Source organism: Chiloscyllium punctatum, chromosome 40 (genome assembly GCF_047496795.1).
Source record: "Chiloscyllium punctatum isolate Juve2018m chromosome 40, sChiPun1.3, whole genome shotgun sequence".
In the NCBI taxonomy this organism is placed as follows: domain Eukaryota; kingdom Metazoa; phylum Chordata; class Chondrichthyes; order Orectolobiformes; family Hemiscylliidae; genus Chiloscyllium; species Chiloscyllium punctatum.
Window position 1 is genome coordinate 2,872,663 of NC_092778.1, and position 17,951 is coordinate 2,890,613.

Here is a 17,951-nt window from a genome sequence, read left to right on the forward strand (position 1 = left end):
GAGTACCCAAAAGGCTCTTGCCTACCTCAGTGTTCTCCACCTTACCTAGTGCTGAGTCGCCAAGGTTACTGCCCTTTGATTGGACCTACCATACAAGGAAGCCTGTCCACTGTCATTAAGACAAGAAGGGGAGTTCAAAGTCTGTGTCAACTGATGTCAAGAAAATTGATTTCCTAAAACAATTCAGATAAACTAAAAGTTGTTTTGCCACAATGCCAAGGCTCGGAACATAGAACATAGAACATAGAAAAATACAGCGCAGTACAGGCTCTTCGGCCCTCGATGTTGCGCCCACCGAAGCCGACCTAACCTACACCAGCCCAATAACCTCCATATGCTTGTCCAATGCCCGCTTAAATGACCATAAAGAGGGAGAGTCCACCACTGCTACTGGCAGGGCATTCCATGAACTCACAACCCGCTGAGTAAAAAAATCTACCCCTAACATCTGTCCTATACCTACCACCCCTTAAATTAAAGCTGTGTCCCCTAGTAACAGCTGACTCCATACGCGGAAAAAGGTTCTCACTGTCAACCCTATCTAACCCCCTAATCATCTTGTACACCTCTATCAAATCTCCCCTAAACCTTCTTTTCTCCAATGAAAATAGCCCCAAGTGCCTCAGCCTTTCCTCATACAATCTTCCTACCATGCCAGGCAACATCTTGGTAAACCTCCTCTGCACTCGTTCCAATGCCTCCACATCCTTCCTATAATATGGCGACCAAAACTGCACACAATACTCCAGATGAGGCCGCACCAGAGTCTTATACAACTGCAACATGACCTCAGGACTCCGGAACTCAATTCCTCTACCAATAAAGCCCAGTACACCATATGCCTTCTTCACAGCACTATTTACCTGGGTGGCAACTTTCAAAGATCTGTGTACATGGACACCAAGATCCCTCTGCTCATCCACACTACCAAGTAGTCTACCATTAGCCCAGTAATCCATCTTCTTGTTACTCCTACCAAAGTGAATGACTTCACACTTAGCTACATTGAATTCCATTTGCCACCTTACTGCCCAGCTCTGCAACTTATCTATATCCCGCTGTAACCTGACACATCCTTCTTCGCTATCCATAACTCCACCGACTTTCGTGCCATCCGCAAACTTGCTCACCCAGCCTTCAAGCCCCTCCTCCAGGTCATTTATAAAAATGACAAACAGCAATGGTCCCAAAGCAGATCCTTGTGGAACACCGCTAGTAACTGCACTCCAAGATGAACCTATACCATCAACTACTACCCTCTGTCTCCTTCCAGCCAGCCAATTCCTAATCCAAACCTCTAATGCACCCTCAATGCCATACCTCCATAGTTTTTGCATTAGCCTGCCATGGGGTACCTTATCGAACGCCTTGCTAAAATCCATATACACCACATCTACTGCTTTACCCTCATCCACTTCCTTGGTCACCTTCTCAAAGAATTCAATAAGGTTTGTGAGGCACGACCTGCCCTTCACAAAACCATGCTGACTATCCTTGATCACATTATTCCTATCCAGATGTTCATAAATCCTATCCCTTACAATTCTCTCTAAGACTTTGCCCATAACAGAAGTGAGACTCACTGGCCTATAGTTACTCGGGCTATCCCTGCTCCCCTTCTTGAACAAGGGAACCACGTTCGCTATCCTCCAGTCTTCTGGCACTATTCCCGTAGACAACGACGACATAAAAATCAAGGCCAATGGCTCCGCTATCTCCTCCCTAGCTTCCCAGAGGATCCTAGGATAAATGCCATCGGGCCCAGGGGACTTATCTATTTTCATCCTTTCCAGAATTTCCAACACCTGTTCCCTACATACCTCAAAGCCGTCCATTCTAATTAATTGTGACTCAGTATTCATATTGGGAACAATGTCCTGTTCCTGAGTGAATACTGATGAAAAGTATTGATTTAGTGTCTCACCAACCTCCTCCGCACACAACTTCCCACTACTATCCTTGACTGGACTGATACCTACCCTAGTCATCCTTTTATTCCTGATATACCTATAGAAAGCCTTTGGGTTTTCCCTAATCCAACCAACTAAGGACTTTTCATGTCCCCTTCTCGCTGCTCTTAGCTCTCTCTTTAGATCCTTCCTGGCTACCTTATAAATCTCAATTGCCCCAACTGAACCTTCACGCCTCATCTTTACATAGGCCGCCCTCTTCCCTTTCACAAGGGATTCCAATTCCTTGTTAAACCACGGCTCCCTCACAAGACCCTTTACTCCCTGCCTGACTGGTACATACTTATCAAGGACACCCATTAACTGTTCCTTGAACAATCTCCACATATCATTTGTGTTCTTCCCTTGAAGCTTATTTTTCCAATCCACGCATCCTAAGTCATGCCTCACCGCATCATAATTTCCCTGCCCCCAGCTATAACTGTTGCCCTGCAGTGCACACTTATCCCTCTCCATTACTAGAGTAAAAGTCACCAAGTTGTGGTCACTGCCCCTAAAGTGCTCACCTACCTCCAAGTCTAAAACCTGGCCTGGTTCATTACCTAGAACCAAATCCAGTATAGCCTCACCTCTTGTTGGCCTGTTTACATATTGTGTCAGGAAACCCTCCTGCACACATTGGACAAACACTGACCCATCTAACGAACTCGAGCTATAGCTTTCCCAGTCAATATCTGGGAAGTTAAAGTCCCCCATAACAACCACCCTGCTACTTTCACTCTTCTCCTGAATCATCCTCGCAATACTTTCCTCTACTTCTCTCGGACTATTAGGAGGCCTGTAGAAAACTCCTAACAGGGTGACCTCACCTTTCCTATTTCTAACCTCCGCCCAAACTACCTCGGATGGCAAGTCTTCCTCCATCACCCTTTCTACTGCTGTAATACTATCCTTGATAAGCAATGCCACACCTCCCCCTCTTTTACCCCCACCTCTGCCCCTACTAAAACATTTAAACCATGGAACCTGCAACAGCCATTCCTGTCCCTGTTCTACCCACGTCTCTGTAATGGCCACAACATCGAAGTCCCAGGTACCAACCCACGTTGCAAGCTCATCTACCTTATTTCTTATACTTCTGGCATTGAAGTATACACACTTCAAGCCACCTTCCTGTTTACAGGCACCCTCCTTCGAGATCGATGCCATGTTCCTAACCTCCCTCAAGGTCCTCTACCCTAAAGCTACAGTCCAGGTTCCCATGCCCCTGCAGAGTTAGTTTAAACCCTCCCAAAGAGCACTAGCAAACCTCCCCCCAAGGATACTGGTGCCCCTCAGGTTCAGGTGTAGACCATCCTGTTTATAGAGGTCCCACCTTCCCCAGAAAGAACCCCAGTTATCCAAATACCGGAATCCCTCCCTCCTGCACCATCCCTGTAGCCACGCATTTAACTGTTCTCTCTCCCTATTCCTCGACTCTCTATCACGTGGCATGGGTAACAAACCAGAGACAACAACTCTGTTCGTTCTAGCTCTGAGCTTCCAACCTAGCTCCCTGAAAGCCTGTCTAACATCCTCACCCCTCTTCCTACCTATGTCGTTGGTGCCAACGTGGACCACGATCTGGGGCTGCTTCCCCTCCCCCTTAAGGACCCGGAAAACACAATCAGAGACATCACGTACCCTTGCACCTGGGAGGCAACATACCAATCGTGAGTCTCTGTCGCCCCCGCAAGACCGTCTATCTGTGCCCCTCACTACTGAGTCCCCAATAACTATCGCTCTACCTTTCACCACCCTTCCCTTCTGAGCAACGGGAACAGGCTCCGTGCCAGAGGCCTGAACCTCGTTGCTTACCCCTGGTAAGTCATTCCCCCCCACAAGTATCCAAAACGGTATACTTGTTCTTGAGGGGAATGACCGCAGGGGGTCCCTGCACTGGCTGCTTCCTCCCACTCCCCCTCACTGTCACCCATCTCTCTATAACTTTCGGAGTAACTACTTCCCTAAAGCTCTGACCTATGACCACCTCTGCCTCCCGAATGATCCGCAGTTCATCCAACTCCCGCTCCAGTTCCCTAACACGGTCTTGGAGGAGCTGGAGATGGGTGCACTTCTTGCAAGTGTAATCAGGAGGGACGCCAATGGCTTCTCTCACCTCATACATGTTGCGAGAGGAACATTGCACTGCCTTCGCTGCCATCCCTCTAAAAGGTAAACTTTAAAAACTAGATCTAAAGAAACAAACAAGCAAAATACAGCACTTACCTGCTTGTCACAATGGGTCTTATTATTAGGTTAGAGGAGGAGGGCGGGTGGGAGGCTCTACCCCTGTAGTGCCTCGGGTTCCTCGCCTGCGCGCTTTTATAAGAAAAAAAAAGCCTTCCCAGGTAAACTAGCGCGACACCAGCTTCCGGGTCCGCTAGGCGCTTAAAAAAAACTTTAAATTTTAGCCATTATAAAAACAATAACTGGACTATACCGCGACTTAAAAAAAACACCATCAGACAGCCGTTACCTGCTCCGCCGAGAGAGTGAGGACTGCTAGTCAACAATCAGATTGTTGTTAAAGCAGCAGGGCTCCAGGGATTAAACAAGCAGTCAGATTAATCCAAGGTGGCACAGTGGCTCAGTGGTTAGCACTGCTGCCTCACAGCGCCAGGGACCCAGGTTCAATTCCAGCCTTGGGCGACTGTCTGTGTGGAGTTTTCACATTCTCCCTGCATCTGCATGGGTTTCCACCCTAATCCAAAGATGTGCAGGTCAGGTGAATTGGTTGTGCTAAATTGCCCATTATGTTAGGTGCATTAGTCAGAGAGAAATGGGTCTGGGTAGTTTACTCTTCGGAGGGTCGGTGTGGGACTTGTTGGGCAGAAGGGCCTATTTCCACACTGTAGGGTATCTAATCTGATTTAGCCAAGAGTAGTCATGATATGAAGTGCACCAAACTATCAATCAGTGTGTTTGCCTTAGTTGACAGAACCCATCTCTGAGTTAGGTATGTTTCAAATCAACTTGTTAGGAGCTGTTATCACACACCACTGGTACACAGCTCCCTGACCCAAAAGAAGGGACACTACCACTGCATCACAGGGGCCCTCATTTCTGAGTGAGAAGTTTGTGAATTCAGAACTTCAGCACTCTACAATGGAATACAGAGGAATTGCTGTATTGTCCTTCACAAAAGGCAATAAACCTAGATTTGAACAACTTGCTCAGAGGCAAAAAAAAGTATTTTCCAACAGTCTTGGCCAACATGTTTCCTTCAACCAAAAGCTAATTAACTGCTTATTCAACTCATTGCTACATATGGATTTTTGTTGATTACAAACGGTCTTTTATGCTTGCATGTAATCACTACAATTTCAATGATAAAATGCTTGTTTTACAATGAATTAAGATATTTCAAGAAACAGCTACACATTGTATAAGGGTTTATTGCCATGATCAAACATGCCAAACCCCTAACCACAGTGTCACACCGACAAAGGATTGTTGATGGGAACAAGAATCATTGATAATATACATGCAATACTCAAAATCCATTTTAATTTTAAACAGTGCTGTGTCTCTCGTGGATCAGACCAAAGCATGTTAAAAATATTCTGTAACTATACGGAGTGAAAAATCAGTCCTGGGAAAATACTTCATCCAGTTTACAGTAGAATATGGACAGCAACCAAATAAGTAGATTAACTGACAAACCTGGCTGCTATTTTCAGGTAACAACCATGTGATTCTATTCTAACAAAAACAAAAAATTCTTTGACTGCCTTTATATTCTAAAAATACCAAGTGCTTATGTGGTAATTCCTGCTATTGTTTAAACACACACTCTGTGGCTATCAGTACTACAGTTCAGGAAAAGGACATTAAATGAAATTTCCTGGCATTTTGCAAAACTATTTTTGACCATAAAAAAGATTCTTATTCAAATATTGGAGACCATCTGCTGCACTTGATCTTCTAGGTGGTAGAGGTCACAGGTTTGAAAGGTGCTGTTGAAGGAAAGCACTGTTACCATTGTGCACTGGTATGGAGGGATTGAATATATAAAGTTGAGGATCAGGTACCAATTAAGTGGACTGTTTAGATCTGGGTAGTGTTGAGCTTCTTGAGTGTTGCTGGAGCACCTGAAAGCCAGTCGTGAACAAATGTTTCCTTCAGGTTAAGGGCACTCACTGAATCAGGGTTTGTCTTCTAGATTCATGGCAATGGTAGAGTGTACAATATATGAAGCCATTAGTTTACAGTCTGTGGCTAATTATAACTCTGCCCACATCACCTCATGAATGAGGATTTTCAAGCTGACAGTTCTACTCTAAATCTATTCTAATTAGCACAATGGCAGTTTCACAAACACAATGGAGTACAGTACCATAATGGAATGTTACTGAATTAGTAATCCAAAGACTCCAACTAATGATCCAAGAGACATGAGATTAAACACCAATGTGAAGACAGTTCTTTCCATCCAAAATAACTTTGGACACTCCTCCCAATAACACCATGAACAAATGCATCTGCAGCAGATAGATGAGTGAGGACAAGGTCAACTAGATTTATTTTCCTCCTCATGTTGGTTTTCTCATCGCCTTCCACGGATCAATCTGCCAGTTATGTCCTTCAGGACTCAGAATGTTCAGTTTGTATTAGTGCCTCTGAGTAACTCTTGACAATGAACAGTGAAATTTCCCATTCAGATTACTGTATGTTCTCTTGCGTCTTCCAACTGATGGTCAACATGAAACATGGAGGGCAGTACATGGTAATCAGGAGGATTTGTTGACCATGTCTGACATGATGCCACTAGATGTCATGAGTCCAGAATCAATGTAGAGGACTCCCAGACCACTCCCATTCCCTATTGACTGTAAACCATGGTGCTGCAATTTCCTGTCTGTGTGACATGACATTCCCAGACTTAGTGAAGGAAGAGTCTATGATATTGCCTACAAGATATGATATGGTACATATAACTATATTAGGTATTGTTTGACTAGCCTCTTAGACACCTTTTACAACTTTGCACAAGTCAGTCATAGATGTTAATATGGAAGACATTCAGGATTAAATAAGCAGGATATGTTTTTGTCTTTTAAGGGTCCTAGGTAGTTGCCATCTGGCTGAACGGGTATTAGTCTTATTCAACTTTTCTGTCATGGTTTGATACAAACAAGTGGATTACTTAGCCATTTCAAAAGCAGCTAAGAATCAAGTACATTACTGTTAGTCTGAAGTTACATGTAGACCAAACCTGGTAAGGACAGCAATTTTCCTCTTTGAAGAACATTAGTGAAGCATATGTATTTTAGAACAATCTGTAATCTTATCATCTCTGTTAACTAAGTTAACATTTTTGTTCTAGGTTTACTCAGTAATTGAATTAAAACCTCTCCAGCAGCTGTGGTAGTATTTGATCTCATGCCTCTGGATCATTGGATTACTGCTCCAGTCTTATGTCCAATATGGTACCATTTTACACCATTTCATCAGTGAACAGCCTGGAATTCCTCCTGCAGATGTCCATGGTTCACATGAGGCGTAGTATTTCAAGTTAAAATCCTGAAGCACATTTCAATTTGCAATAGCTTTTTCATCTCATAACAATGTACTCTGAAATATGGTACTGTGCCAAACAAACTGAAAACCCAACCGTTCACCCTTGATCTTTGCCGAGTTAGATAATCATAGTTCAGGTCAATATGCTTTAAAGTGGGTGTGCAGTATTCTTGGCCAAAGGAGAGTAGTTCTTGCTGCAAAGTGCCTTTATGGTTTCTGGATAAAAAAAGTAACAAGATTTTGCCTGGCTGTTTATTGTAAAATAATTAATATCAGATTTTAAACAACAGTGATCTAATGATACTATTTTTCCCTCTTCCAAAATCCTTTATTCAAATTCAGCTGTACCACTCAACACTAGTTACAGTAAAATGACAGTAACTTTGACTAAGATTTTCCAAACCTCGTCCCTGCCCAGTGGGCGGCACGGTGGCACAGTGGTTAGCACTGCTGCCTCACAGCGCCAGAGACCTGGGTTCAATTCCCGCCTCAGGCGACTGACTGTGTGGAGTTTGCACATTCTCCCCGTGTCTGCGTGGGTTTCCTCCGGGTGCTCCGGTTTCCTCCCACAGTCCAAAGATGTGCAGGTCAGGTGAATTGGCCATGCTAAATTGCCCATAGTGTTAGGTAAGGGGTGGATGTAGGGGTATGGGTGGGTTGCGCTTCGGCGGGGCGGTGTGGACTTGTTGGGCCGAAGGGCCTGTTTCCACACTGTAAGTAATCTAATCTAACCCCTGTTAAGGTTGTGATCTCTCCGTAGCAAGGTCCTGACTCTTGCTGGGAATCTTTATCAGGCATGTTAGCCCACCCCCTCTAGTATTTCACTCAAGTAAACATTCTTCATTTATGAACTTATATGACAAGTATTGGCAGAATATCAAACTATGGAGCACCGTCTGTCCCAACATTACTCTTAAGTTTCTTTCTGTTTGAAAATGTAACAAGCCACACTATGCCAAATCAGATTATTATTTCTGGACTGTATGAGCTACAGTTCTCAAAGTCATTGGCAAGGCTGATCTGCAATATTCAGCCCTGGCAACACAACTTATTTGCATTACCAATCCTGGCAATAGGATGACTGACACGAAACATATCAGCATTAACATCCATTAACTAAGCAGAAAAGTAGCGGTAACTGGTGCAGCAGATCAGCACTGATCACTGCAGGGATCACAGGCATCGTCTACAACAAAAACTCATGCAGACATAACTAGCACCGTCAATGAAGAGAGATACTCAATTTGACATTCATCATCTGCAACTGATATTCTCAAGTTACATTTTGTTTTCCTGAATAGACCTTGAGATACATATCAGTTCATCAAAACTGTAAGTGAACCAAATACAATCCATGACAGCGATTCAAATCCCAAAGAAACAAAATTTATTATTGTGAGAAAGTGGATAGGCCAGAACACCTGTTTTAAAAGTACAAACTTGCAGTTACACAACATTTTGCATAATCTCAGGAATCCTAAAGTGTTTCACAGTCTCAATTTTACAGTGTTACATGGGAAACACAGCAGCCAATTTAGAGACAGGCAGGCTCCACAAAAGGCACAGTGATAATGTCCAGATACAGATTGGACAATGCATCAGGGAGAACTTCACAATGCCTCGGGATCTTTTACATCCATCCAAAATATCAGACAAGATGGCGTAACAGCTCATCTGAAAAACAGCATTTCCCTCAGTAGTCCAATGGAGTTCAGCTTAGATTTAAATGCTCAAATGTCTGAATTGAGACTCAAATCCATAATCTACTGACAGAAATGAGAATATCAATATTCCGTGATATAAATAAAGCCTTCCCCCATACCTCAGCATTTCCTCTTCTCATACATTAATGGTCTTGTGCAGCATTGTTCTTTCAAGTGTCAGAGCCAAACCAGTGCATGGGTCTCCAAGGAGACTTGGCCTAGCAGAAATTCAATCTGTTTGGCCTCTCAAAGGTCAACTCTCTCAATAAAGGTCAAGCAGGTTGAAATAATCTCCAGGAACTTGATGCTGATCATATTTAAGAAATAAAACCTACTTTGCTCACATCAAAAAGCAACAATGATATACACTATTAAATCTGTTGCGCCTCATTCAAAGTTGACAGCAAACAAACTGAATTTACACAAATCAGAGCTGACTGCATAGTATGGCACACAACAAGCAGACATGCATAAGAAATAAACAAATAAGATACAAAGATCCCATTGAAAACTGTCTGCAAGATTTTCAGATACTATAAATATAAATGCAAGTTTCAGTGATATATTTAACCACACATTTCAAACGGTGCTAGTTTCATTTTTGCACTGTGATCTGTTAAGTGGTTTTAACAAATGCTGGGATAGGGAGGACTTTTGTGCTGCTACTAGGAAAGAGAAAAAATAGCTATAGTTCAGACTCCTGTTTGCTACTGGTGACAACTGTTGGAAAGGGCATGTTAAACATATATTGCCATTCACCGCCTCAGCTCACATTAGGAAAAGCAAATTGACAGAATGCCATTTGTGGTAAAACCATACCGCAGGAAGTAGCAGTTCCATCAATAAAGACAGAGAGAATGAAGGAAATGAATATTATGACTTTCTGCTTATCTGCTTACTCGTACAACCTGCATTTTTATGGCTTTTATCCCTGATGGGAATATTCCTTTTATTGTGGCCAACATTGACTGTTCAACCAAAACCAATAAAACATTCAATTGGTCAGTTATCTCATGGGTATTTGCTGGGTTGTACTAAGGTGAATTGGTTGCTACTTCACCTTAGATTACAGTGACCATATTGCAAGTGCAAGGGATTGATTGGGAAGCTTTTTAAAATGTTCTGAATTCATGTGTTATATTTTACATTCATCCTTTCTTTTAGGCAACCCAACCCCACACAGCTCATGAAACAAAAACAGAAGTATCTACAGAAACTCAACAGGCCTGGCAGTATCTGTGGAGAGAAAGCAGTGTTAACATTTTGGGTCTGTTGACCTTTCTTCAGAACAAACTTAATTCTTATTGAAAATTAGTCTTTAGTGTAACTGAAGAACATTTTTAAACATAATTAATTAATGTTAGGTACCACTGATGATCAGGTTAAATCCAACCCAATACCATGCATATCTCACATCATTTGATTTTGCTTATTTACGCATTGCCTTCCCACATTTTATTTACCTGTGGTGTGGCGGGTTCCACTTTCCTTTTCTTTTTCATATTTTGTTTGTTCGTGCGTGGATACACGATCAGCATTTCAAACCAGCTGAGAAGAAAAAGATCAGAATTTCAAGTGGCAATAAGGTCAATGATCTCAAGGAGATTTATTCACAGGAGTCAGCAGCTGTTTCAAATCAAAATAGTGCAAACATTGAAAATCTGAAATAAAAACAGAAATTGCTGGAAATAACCTGCAGGTCTGACAGCATCTGTAAAAGGGAGAATTTTCTTTATTCATACATTCACAGGATGCGGGTTTTGGCTGGGTTAGCATCTTATTGCCTATCCAACTACGTTGCCATGGGTCTGGAGTCACCTAGAGGCGAAAACAGGTAAGGGTTCCCTCTGTAAAAGATATCAGTGAACCAGATAGGCTTTGCCAGCAATTCCTTAGTCATTATTAGACTCTTAATTTCAGTGTTATATTATTGAATTCAAATTCCATCATGCTGGATTCAAACTGGAGTCTCCAGAACATTAACTGGGTGTCTGGATTAATAGTCCAGCATTAATACCACTTAGTTAACATTTCATATCAATCAGGAAGATGCTGGTGCAGTGATAATGTTAATTATGTGTTCACAGTAGAGTTCTGAAGAATTCCTGCTCTGCAGCTTTTGGAATCTATATTCAACTAACAAATCTGGACTATAAAGCTAAAGTCATGGATTTAAGATGGGAAATTTTCTACAGGGATTTTTAATCTGGAAGATTTCGTGCTAGGAGTTGGCGAAATGTGGGAGGAGAATTAGATAAAAGCTGAAAGAAGCAGAGTTGAGATCAGAATGCCCACCACCCGCCGCCTCTTAATTCTCCAGTTTTTCTAATTCCTCATCAGAGATCTGAGATAAAACTGAGTAAATGGCTCCCATGCTGCTGAGAAAAGGTTCACAGCTGCTAAATCCAGAATAAAGCAAATAAAACTGCAAAAGTAGCAAAAATGATGTCCAAAGTATTGAAAATTGCATCTATAATAATAAAAGCACATTCTTAAAACAAAAAAAAAAGGAATAGCCTTTTACTTAGGGAAGAAAGCAATTACCATCCCTCAGTATTTTAAAGTAGTTACTGCTCAGCCTCTCAATCCCAAAGTCCTCTTGCCTTCAGTCTGGAAGCCTGACAGGATTCCTATTGGTTTATTAACACACCAGCACTTTCTGGCCATTTAGCCTGCTGCCTGAACAGAAAACTGCCCTCTCTGAATTACATGCAATGAAATGTTTTAAAGTTCAATTTAACAATACCTATTCATCTTTTCTAATAACCTCTCTGCCTCCGCTATTAATTTCTCATCTCTCTTGTACTTTCAATGCTTCTGCAATGAACTGAATCATGCTTGGCATTTGTCATATACTTCCTTTTTACGTTTTATTTTAAATTTCATTTCCACTGTTATCCAGAGAACATTAACTTTGAATGCTCGATCTTTCCCCTTCAAAAGAATATATGTCAAATTTGCACTTGAATTATCTCTCCTTTGAATATTCTCCATGGTTCTGTCTGATTTAACACACAATGACCTTTATCAACGTATCTATGGTAGGCCCCTTCTTAAATCAGTGATATTTATCTTTACCCAACTGAGCAATTTTATCATTGATATTTCTGAACTCCTTTCTAAAATCATTTTAAGCTGAATTATGTTGTTGTCATTCTCAAATGGATGGTCTCATCCTGTAACACACTCCACTTGTCCTACTTCATTCCTCAGAACTAGATTCAATACTGTCTCCTACCTTATTGGAATGGAGACATATTTATTAGTTACTTATTGAGTTCTCATATCCATATATCAGAAATTTTTCTCCTTTCCTATCTTTAGCAATATATTTTCTCCACTTCATATCAAATTAATTGAAGTCTGATGTTCCTGTTTTACTTTTGGTACACATCTTTGAAATTTGCTTATGCATTTCTGCCCACTCATTGGCATCTTTAGAAGAACTTTCCAGCAATGCACAGCTCCTCCTCTGCTCCTAAACTCAAATATATTCAGAGTCATAGAGACGTACAGCACGGAAACAGACGCTTCGGTCCAACTCGTCCATGCCGACCAGATATTCCAACCCAATCTCGTCCTAACTGCCAGCACCTGGCCCATATCCCTCCAAACCCTTCCTATTCATATACCTATTTGGATGCCTTTTCAATATTGCAATTGTACCAGCCTCCACCACTTCCTCTCGCAGCTCATTCCATACACGTACCACCCTCTGAGTGAAAACGTTGCCCCTTACATTTCTTTTATATCTTTTATAAACCTCTATAAGTTCACCCCTCAACCTCTGATGCTCCAGGGAAAACAGCCCTTGCCTATTCAACCTCTCGCTATAACTCAAATCCTTCAACCCTGGCACCATCCTTGTAAATCTTTTCTGAACCCTTTCAAGTTACACAACATCTTTTTGATAAGAAGGAGACCAGAATTGCACGCAATATTCCAACAGTGGCCTAACCAATGTCCTGTACAACCACAACATGACCTCCCAACTCCTGTACTCAATACTCTGACCAATAAAGCAAAGCATACCAAACACCTTCTTCACTATGCTATCTACCTGCAACTCCACTTTCACAGAGCTATGAATATCCATCTGGTACACCATTCAAAAATATTCCCATGCCCCCTCCTTTTTTCCTTTCTTCATCATTCCTGAAAGTTTGATAACCAGTGATGTTTAAAATTCATTCCTTGATTATGCCATGCCTCTTTATTGTGACTACATCATAATTTCATGTAACAATTTATGCCTAATCAAATAATCAACTTGATTATTTACACTGTGAAGTTGACATACATATAATTTATACTTCCTTCCTCACTTTCATTATTTTCATGAACACAATGATTACTGCTCCAGCCAGCAAGACTTACATCTCCTGCATGAATAAAAAAAACTTATGCCTTGCACACATTGGGATATTTCATAATTTACTGCTGCTTATACCTTGGTCCTCTGATCTCCATTCTGCTATTTTCTGGTTCTCCTTCCACACTTTGCCAAGTTCTCGCATGAAATCTTCCTTTTTGAAATTCCCAGCAGAATTTTTCCCATTTTAAAATCCCTGCAGGAGTTTCACAACCCGAACACAAATTCATTCATACTTGGTTTTGTTTCAGGTCTGCTTACTCATGAAGCTGCTTACTCACTTCTCTTGAAAAGGGGACACAGGTGAGGTTTCAGAGGGAGAAAAATGGCTCCAAAGTGACCTCACAACTGGGAATGGCAGTTTGACTTGATAAATTGATATGTAAGTTTAGAGAGGTTATCAGTGGCTACAATTGTTGCTCCCGATATCCCAAAAAGGTAATGTCTACGAAGGGTACGGTAGCCTTAGCGAGACAAGCAATGAGAAATCCATCTGCACTCATATTGTTCACTTGCTTGACTGTAATTAGTTAACCATGTGCATTAACAATATTAGATCATTGCAAATCTGCACTTAAAATTCTTTGGAATCAGAAAAGTGAGGTAGTGCATGATCATAGGGAAAGAATATACATCATATTGTAGATTTTTTTGCAGTCAGGCATTAGGCTCAGCTGAGCAAAACATTAAAAAAGGCATTTATTTCATTTGATTTCACTTCTTCATTGAGGCTATGGGATGGTTTTTCAGCATCTATTACCCCCACCAGTGTGCAAAATGCATTGGCAGTAATTTGTTTACTGTCAAGTCCCATACTTGACCAGATGCATTAGTCTACTGATACTAAAACACCAAGTCATGGATGAGGAGAACATAGAAGAATACAGCGCAGTACAGGCCCTTTGGCCCTCGATGTTGTGCCGATGCAAGCCCACCTAACCTACACCAGCCCACTATCCTCCATATGCTTGTCCAATGCCCGTTTAAATGCCCATAAAGAGGGAGAGTCCACCACTGCTACTGGCAGGGCATTCCATGAACTCACGACTCGCTGAGTAAATAATCTACCCCTAACATCTGTTCTATACCTACCACCCCTTAATTTAAAGCTATGCCCCCTCGTAATAGCTGACTCCATACGTGGAAAAAGGTTCTCATGGTCAACCCTATCTAAACCCCTAATCATCTTGTACACCTCTATCAAGTCACCCCTAAACCTACTTTTCTCCAATGAAAATAGCCCCAAGTGCCTCAGCCTTTCCTCATAGGATCTTCCTACTATACCAGGCAACATCCTGGTAAACCTCCTCTGCACCCGTTGTAGTGCCTCCACATCCTTCCTATAGTATGGCGACCAAAACCACACACAATACTCCAGATGCGGCCGCACCAGAGTCTTATACAACTGCAACATGACCTCAGGACTCCGGAACTCAATTCCTCTACCAATAAAAGCCAGTTCGCCATATGCCTTCTTCACAGCACTATTTACCTGGGTTGCAACTTTCAGAGATCTGTGTACATGAACACCAAGATCCCTCTGCTCATCCACACTACCAAGTATCCGACCATTAGCCCAGTACCCCATCTTTTTGTTACTCATACCAAAGTGAATCACCTCACACTTACCCACATTGAACTCCATTTGCCACCTTTCTGCCCAGCTCTGCAGCCTATCTATATCCTGCTGTAACCTGACACATCCTTCCTCACTGTCAACAACTCCACCAACTTTCGTATCATCCGCAAACTTGCTCACCCAACCTTCTAGCCCCTCCTCCAGGTCATTTATAAAAATGACAAACAGCAATGGTCCCAAAACAGATCCTTGCGGAACACCGCTAGTAACTGCACTCCAAGATGAACCTTTACCATCAACTACTACCCTCTGTCTTCTTCCAGCCAGCCAATTCCTAATCCAAACCTCCAACTCACCCTCAATGCCATACCTCCATATTTTTTGCAGTAGCCTACCATGGGGAACCTTATCAAACGCTTTACTAAAATTCATATACACCACATCTACCGCTTTACCCTCGTCCACCTCCTTAGTCATCTTCTCAAAGAATTCAATAAAGTTTGTGAGGCACGATCTGCCCTTCACAAAACCATGCTGACTATCCTTGATCACATTATTCCTATCCAGATGTACATAAGCCCTATCCTTTACAATTCTCTCTAAGACTTTGCCCACAACAGAAGTGAGACTCACTGGCCTATAGTTACTAGGGTTATCCCTACTCCCCTTCTTGAACAAGGGAACCACATTTGCTATCCTCCAGTCTTCTGGCACTATTCCTGTAGACAACGAGGACATAAAAATCAAGGCCAATGGCTCTGCAATCTCCTCTCTTGCTTCCCAGAGAATCCTGGGATAAATGCCATCGGACCCAGGGGACTTATCTATTTTCACCCTTTCCAGAATTTCCAACACCTCTTCCCTACATACCTCAAAGCCGTCCATTCTAATTAATTGTGACTCAGTATTCTCATCAGCAATAATGTCCTGTTCCTGAGTGAATACTGACGAAAAGTATTCATTCAGTGTCTCCCCAATCTCTTCAGCCTCCACACGCAACTTCCCACTACTATCCTTGACTGGTCCTCTGCTCTGAAGCTCTTCAACCATGTTGTGCAAACTTCCAGCTCACTTACTGTCTCCTTGACTTGTCCGACCTGCCTATCTTCTTTTCCACCTATCCACTCCACCCTCTTCTCTTTGACCTATCACCTTCATCCCCTCCCCCACTCACCCATTGTACTCTATGCTACTCTCTCCCCACCCCCACCCTCCTCTAGCTTATCTCTCCATGCTGCAGGCTCACTGCCTTTATTCCTGATGAAGGGCTTTTGCCCGAAACGTTGATTTCGCTGCTCGCTGGATGCTGCCTGAACTGCTGTGCTCTTCCAGCACCACTAATCCAGTATTTGATTTTCAGCATCTGCAGTCATTGTTTTTACCTGGACCTATTCCTACCCTAGTCATTCTTTTATTCCTGACATACCTATAGAAAGCCTTTGGGTTTTCCCTAATCCTACCAACTAAGGACTTTTCATGTCCCCTTCTCGCTGCTCTTAGCTCTCTCTTCAGATCCTTCCTGGCTACCTTATAACTCTCAATCGCCCCGATTGAACCTTCACGCCTCATCTTGACATAGGCCGCCCTCTTCCCTTTAACAAGGGATTCCAATTCCTTATTAAACCACAGCTCCCTCACACGACCCTTTCCTCCCTGCCTGACAGGTACATACTTATCAAGGACACTCAATAGTTGCTCCTTGAACAAGCTCCACATATCAATTGCGCCCTTGCCTTGAAGCCTACTTTTCCAAACCACGCATCCTAAGTCGTGCCTCACCGCATCATAATTTCCCTGCCCCCAGCTATAACTCTTGCCCTGAAGTGTACACTTATCCCTCTCCACCACTAGAGTAAAAGTCACCAAATTGTGGTCACTGTCCCCAAAGTGCTCACCTACCTCCAATTCTAACACCTGGCCTGGTTCATTACCCAGAATCAAATCCAGTATGGCCTCACCTCTTGTTGGCCTGTCTACATATTGTGTCAGGAAACCCTCCTGTACATATTGGACAAACACCGACCCATGTAACGAACTCGAGCTATAGCTTTCCCAGTCAATATCAGGAAAGTTAAAGACCCCCATAACAACCACCCTGTTACTTTCACTCTTCTCCTGAATCATCCTTGCAATCCTTTCTTCTACGTCTCTTGGACTATTAGGAGGCCTGTAGAAAACTCCTAACAGGGTGACCTCACCTTTCCTATTCCTAACCTCAGCCCAAACTACCTCAGATGGCAAGTCTTCATCCATCGTCCTTTCCACCACTGTAATACTATCCTTGACAAGCAATGCCACACCTCCCCCTCTTTTACCCCCACCTCTGACCCTACTAAAACATTTAAACCCTGGAACCTGCAACAGCCAATCCTGTCCCTGTTTTACCCATATCTCTGTGATAGCCACAACATTGAAATCCCAGGTACCAACCCACGCTGCAAGTTCACCTACCTTATTTCGTATACTTCTTGCATTGAAGTATACACACTTCAAGCCACTTTCCTGTTTACAGGCACCCTCCTTTGAGATTGACACCATGTTCCTAACCTCCCTACACTCCAGGTCTTCCACCCTAAAGCTCTGGCCAGGTTCCCATGCCCCTGCAGAGTTAGCTTAACCACCCCACCCCCCGCCCCCAAGAGCACTAGCAAACCTCCCCCAAGGATACTGGTGCCCCTCAGGTTCAAGTGTAGACCATCCTGTTTATAGAGGTCCCACCTTCCCCAGAAAGAACCCCAGTTATCCAAAGAGAGTCAACATGTCCTTTCAAAATCTAGTTGACAAATATTGAACATAAAACTAAATCAAATTAATTAATCCCATCT

General features: G+C 42.6%; 1 protein-coding gene across 7 annotated transcripts in view; it reads right to left on the reverse strand.

Moving 5' to 3' along the window:
* LOC140464289 (myosin phosphatase Rho-interacting protein-like) overlaps nucleotides 1-17,951 on the reverse strand; it is a 211,384-nt gene that overhangs the window by 87,780 nt on the left and 105,653 nt on the right. For all 7 annotated transcript variants that reach the window (XM_072559181.1, XM_072559180.1, XM_072559179.1 and 4 more), the window contains exon 5: nucleotides 10,639-10,723. In XM_072559181.1, the coding sequence (XP_072415282.1) occupies nucleotides 10,639-10,723 (85 nt within the window). The remainder of the gene's footprint in view (nucleotides 1-10,638; nucleotides 10,724-17,951) is intronic.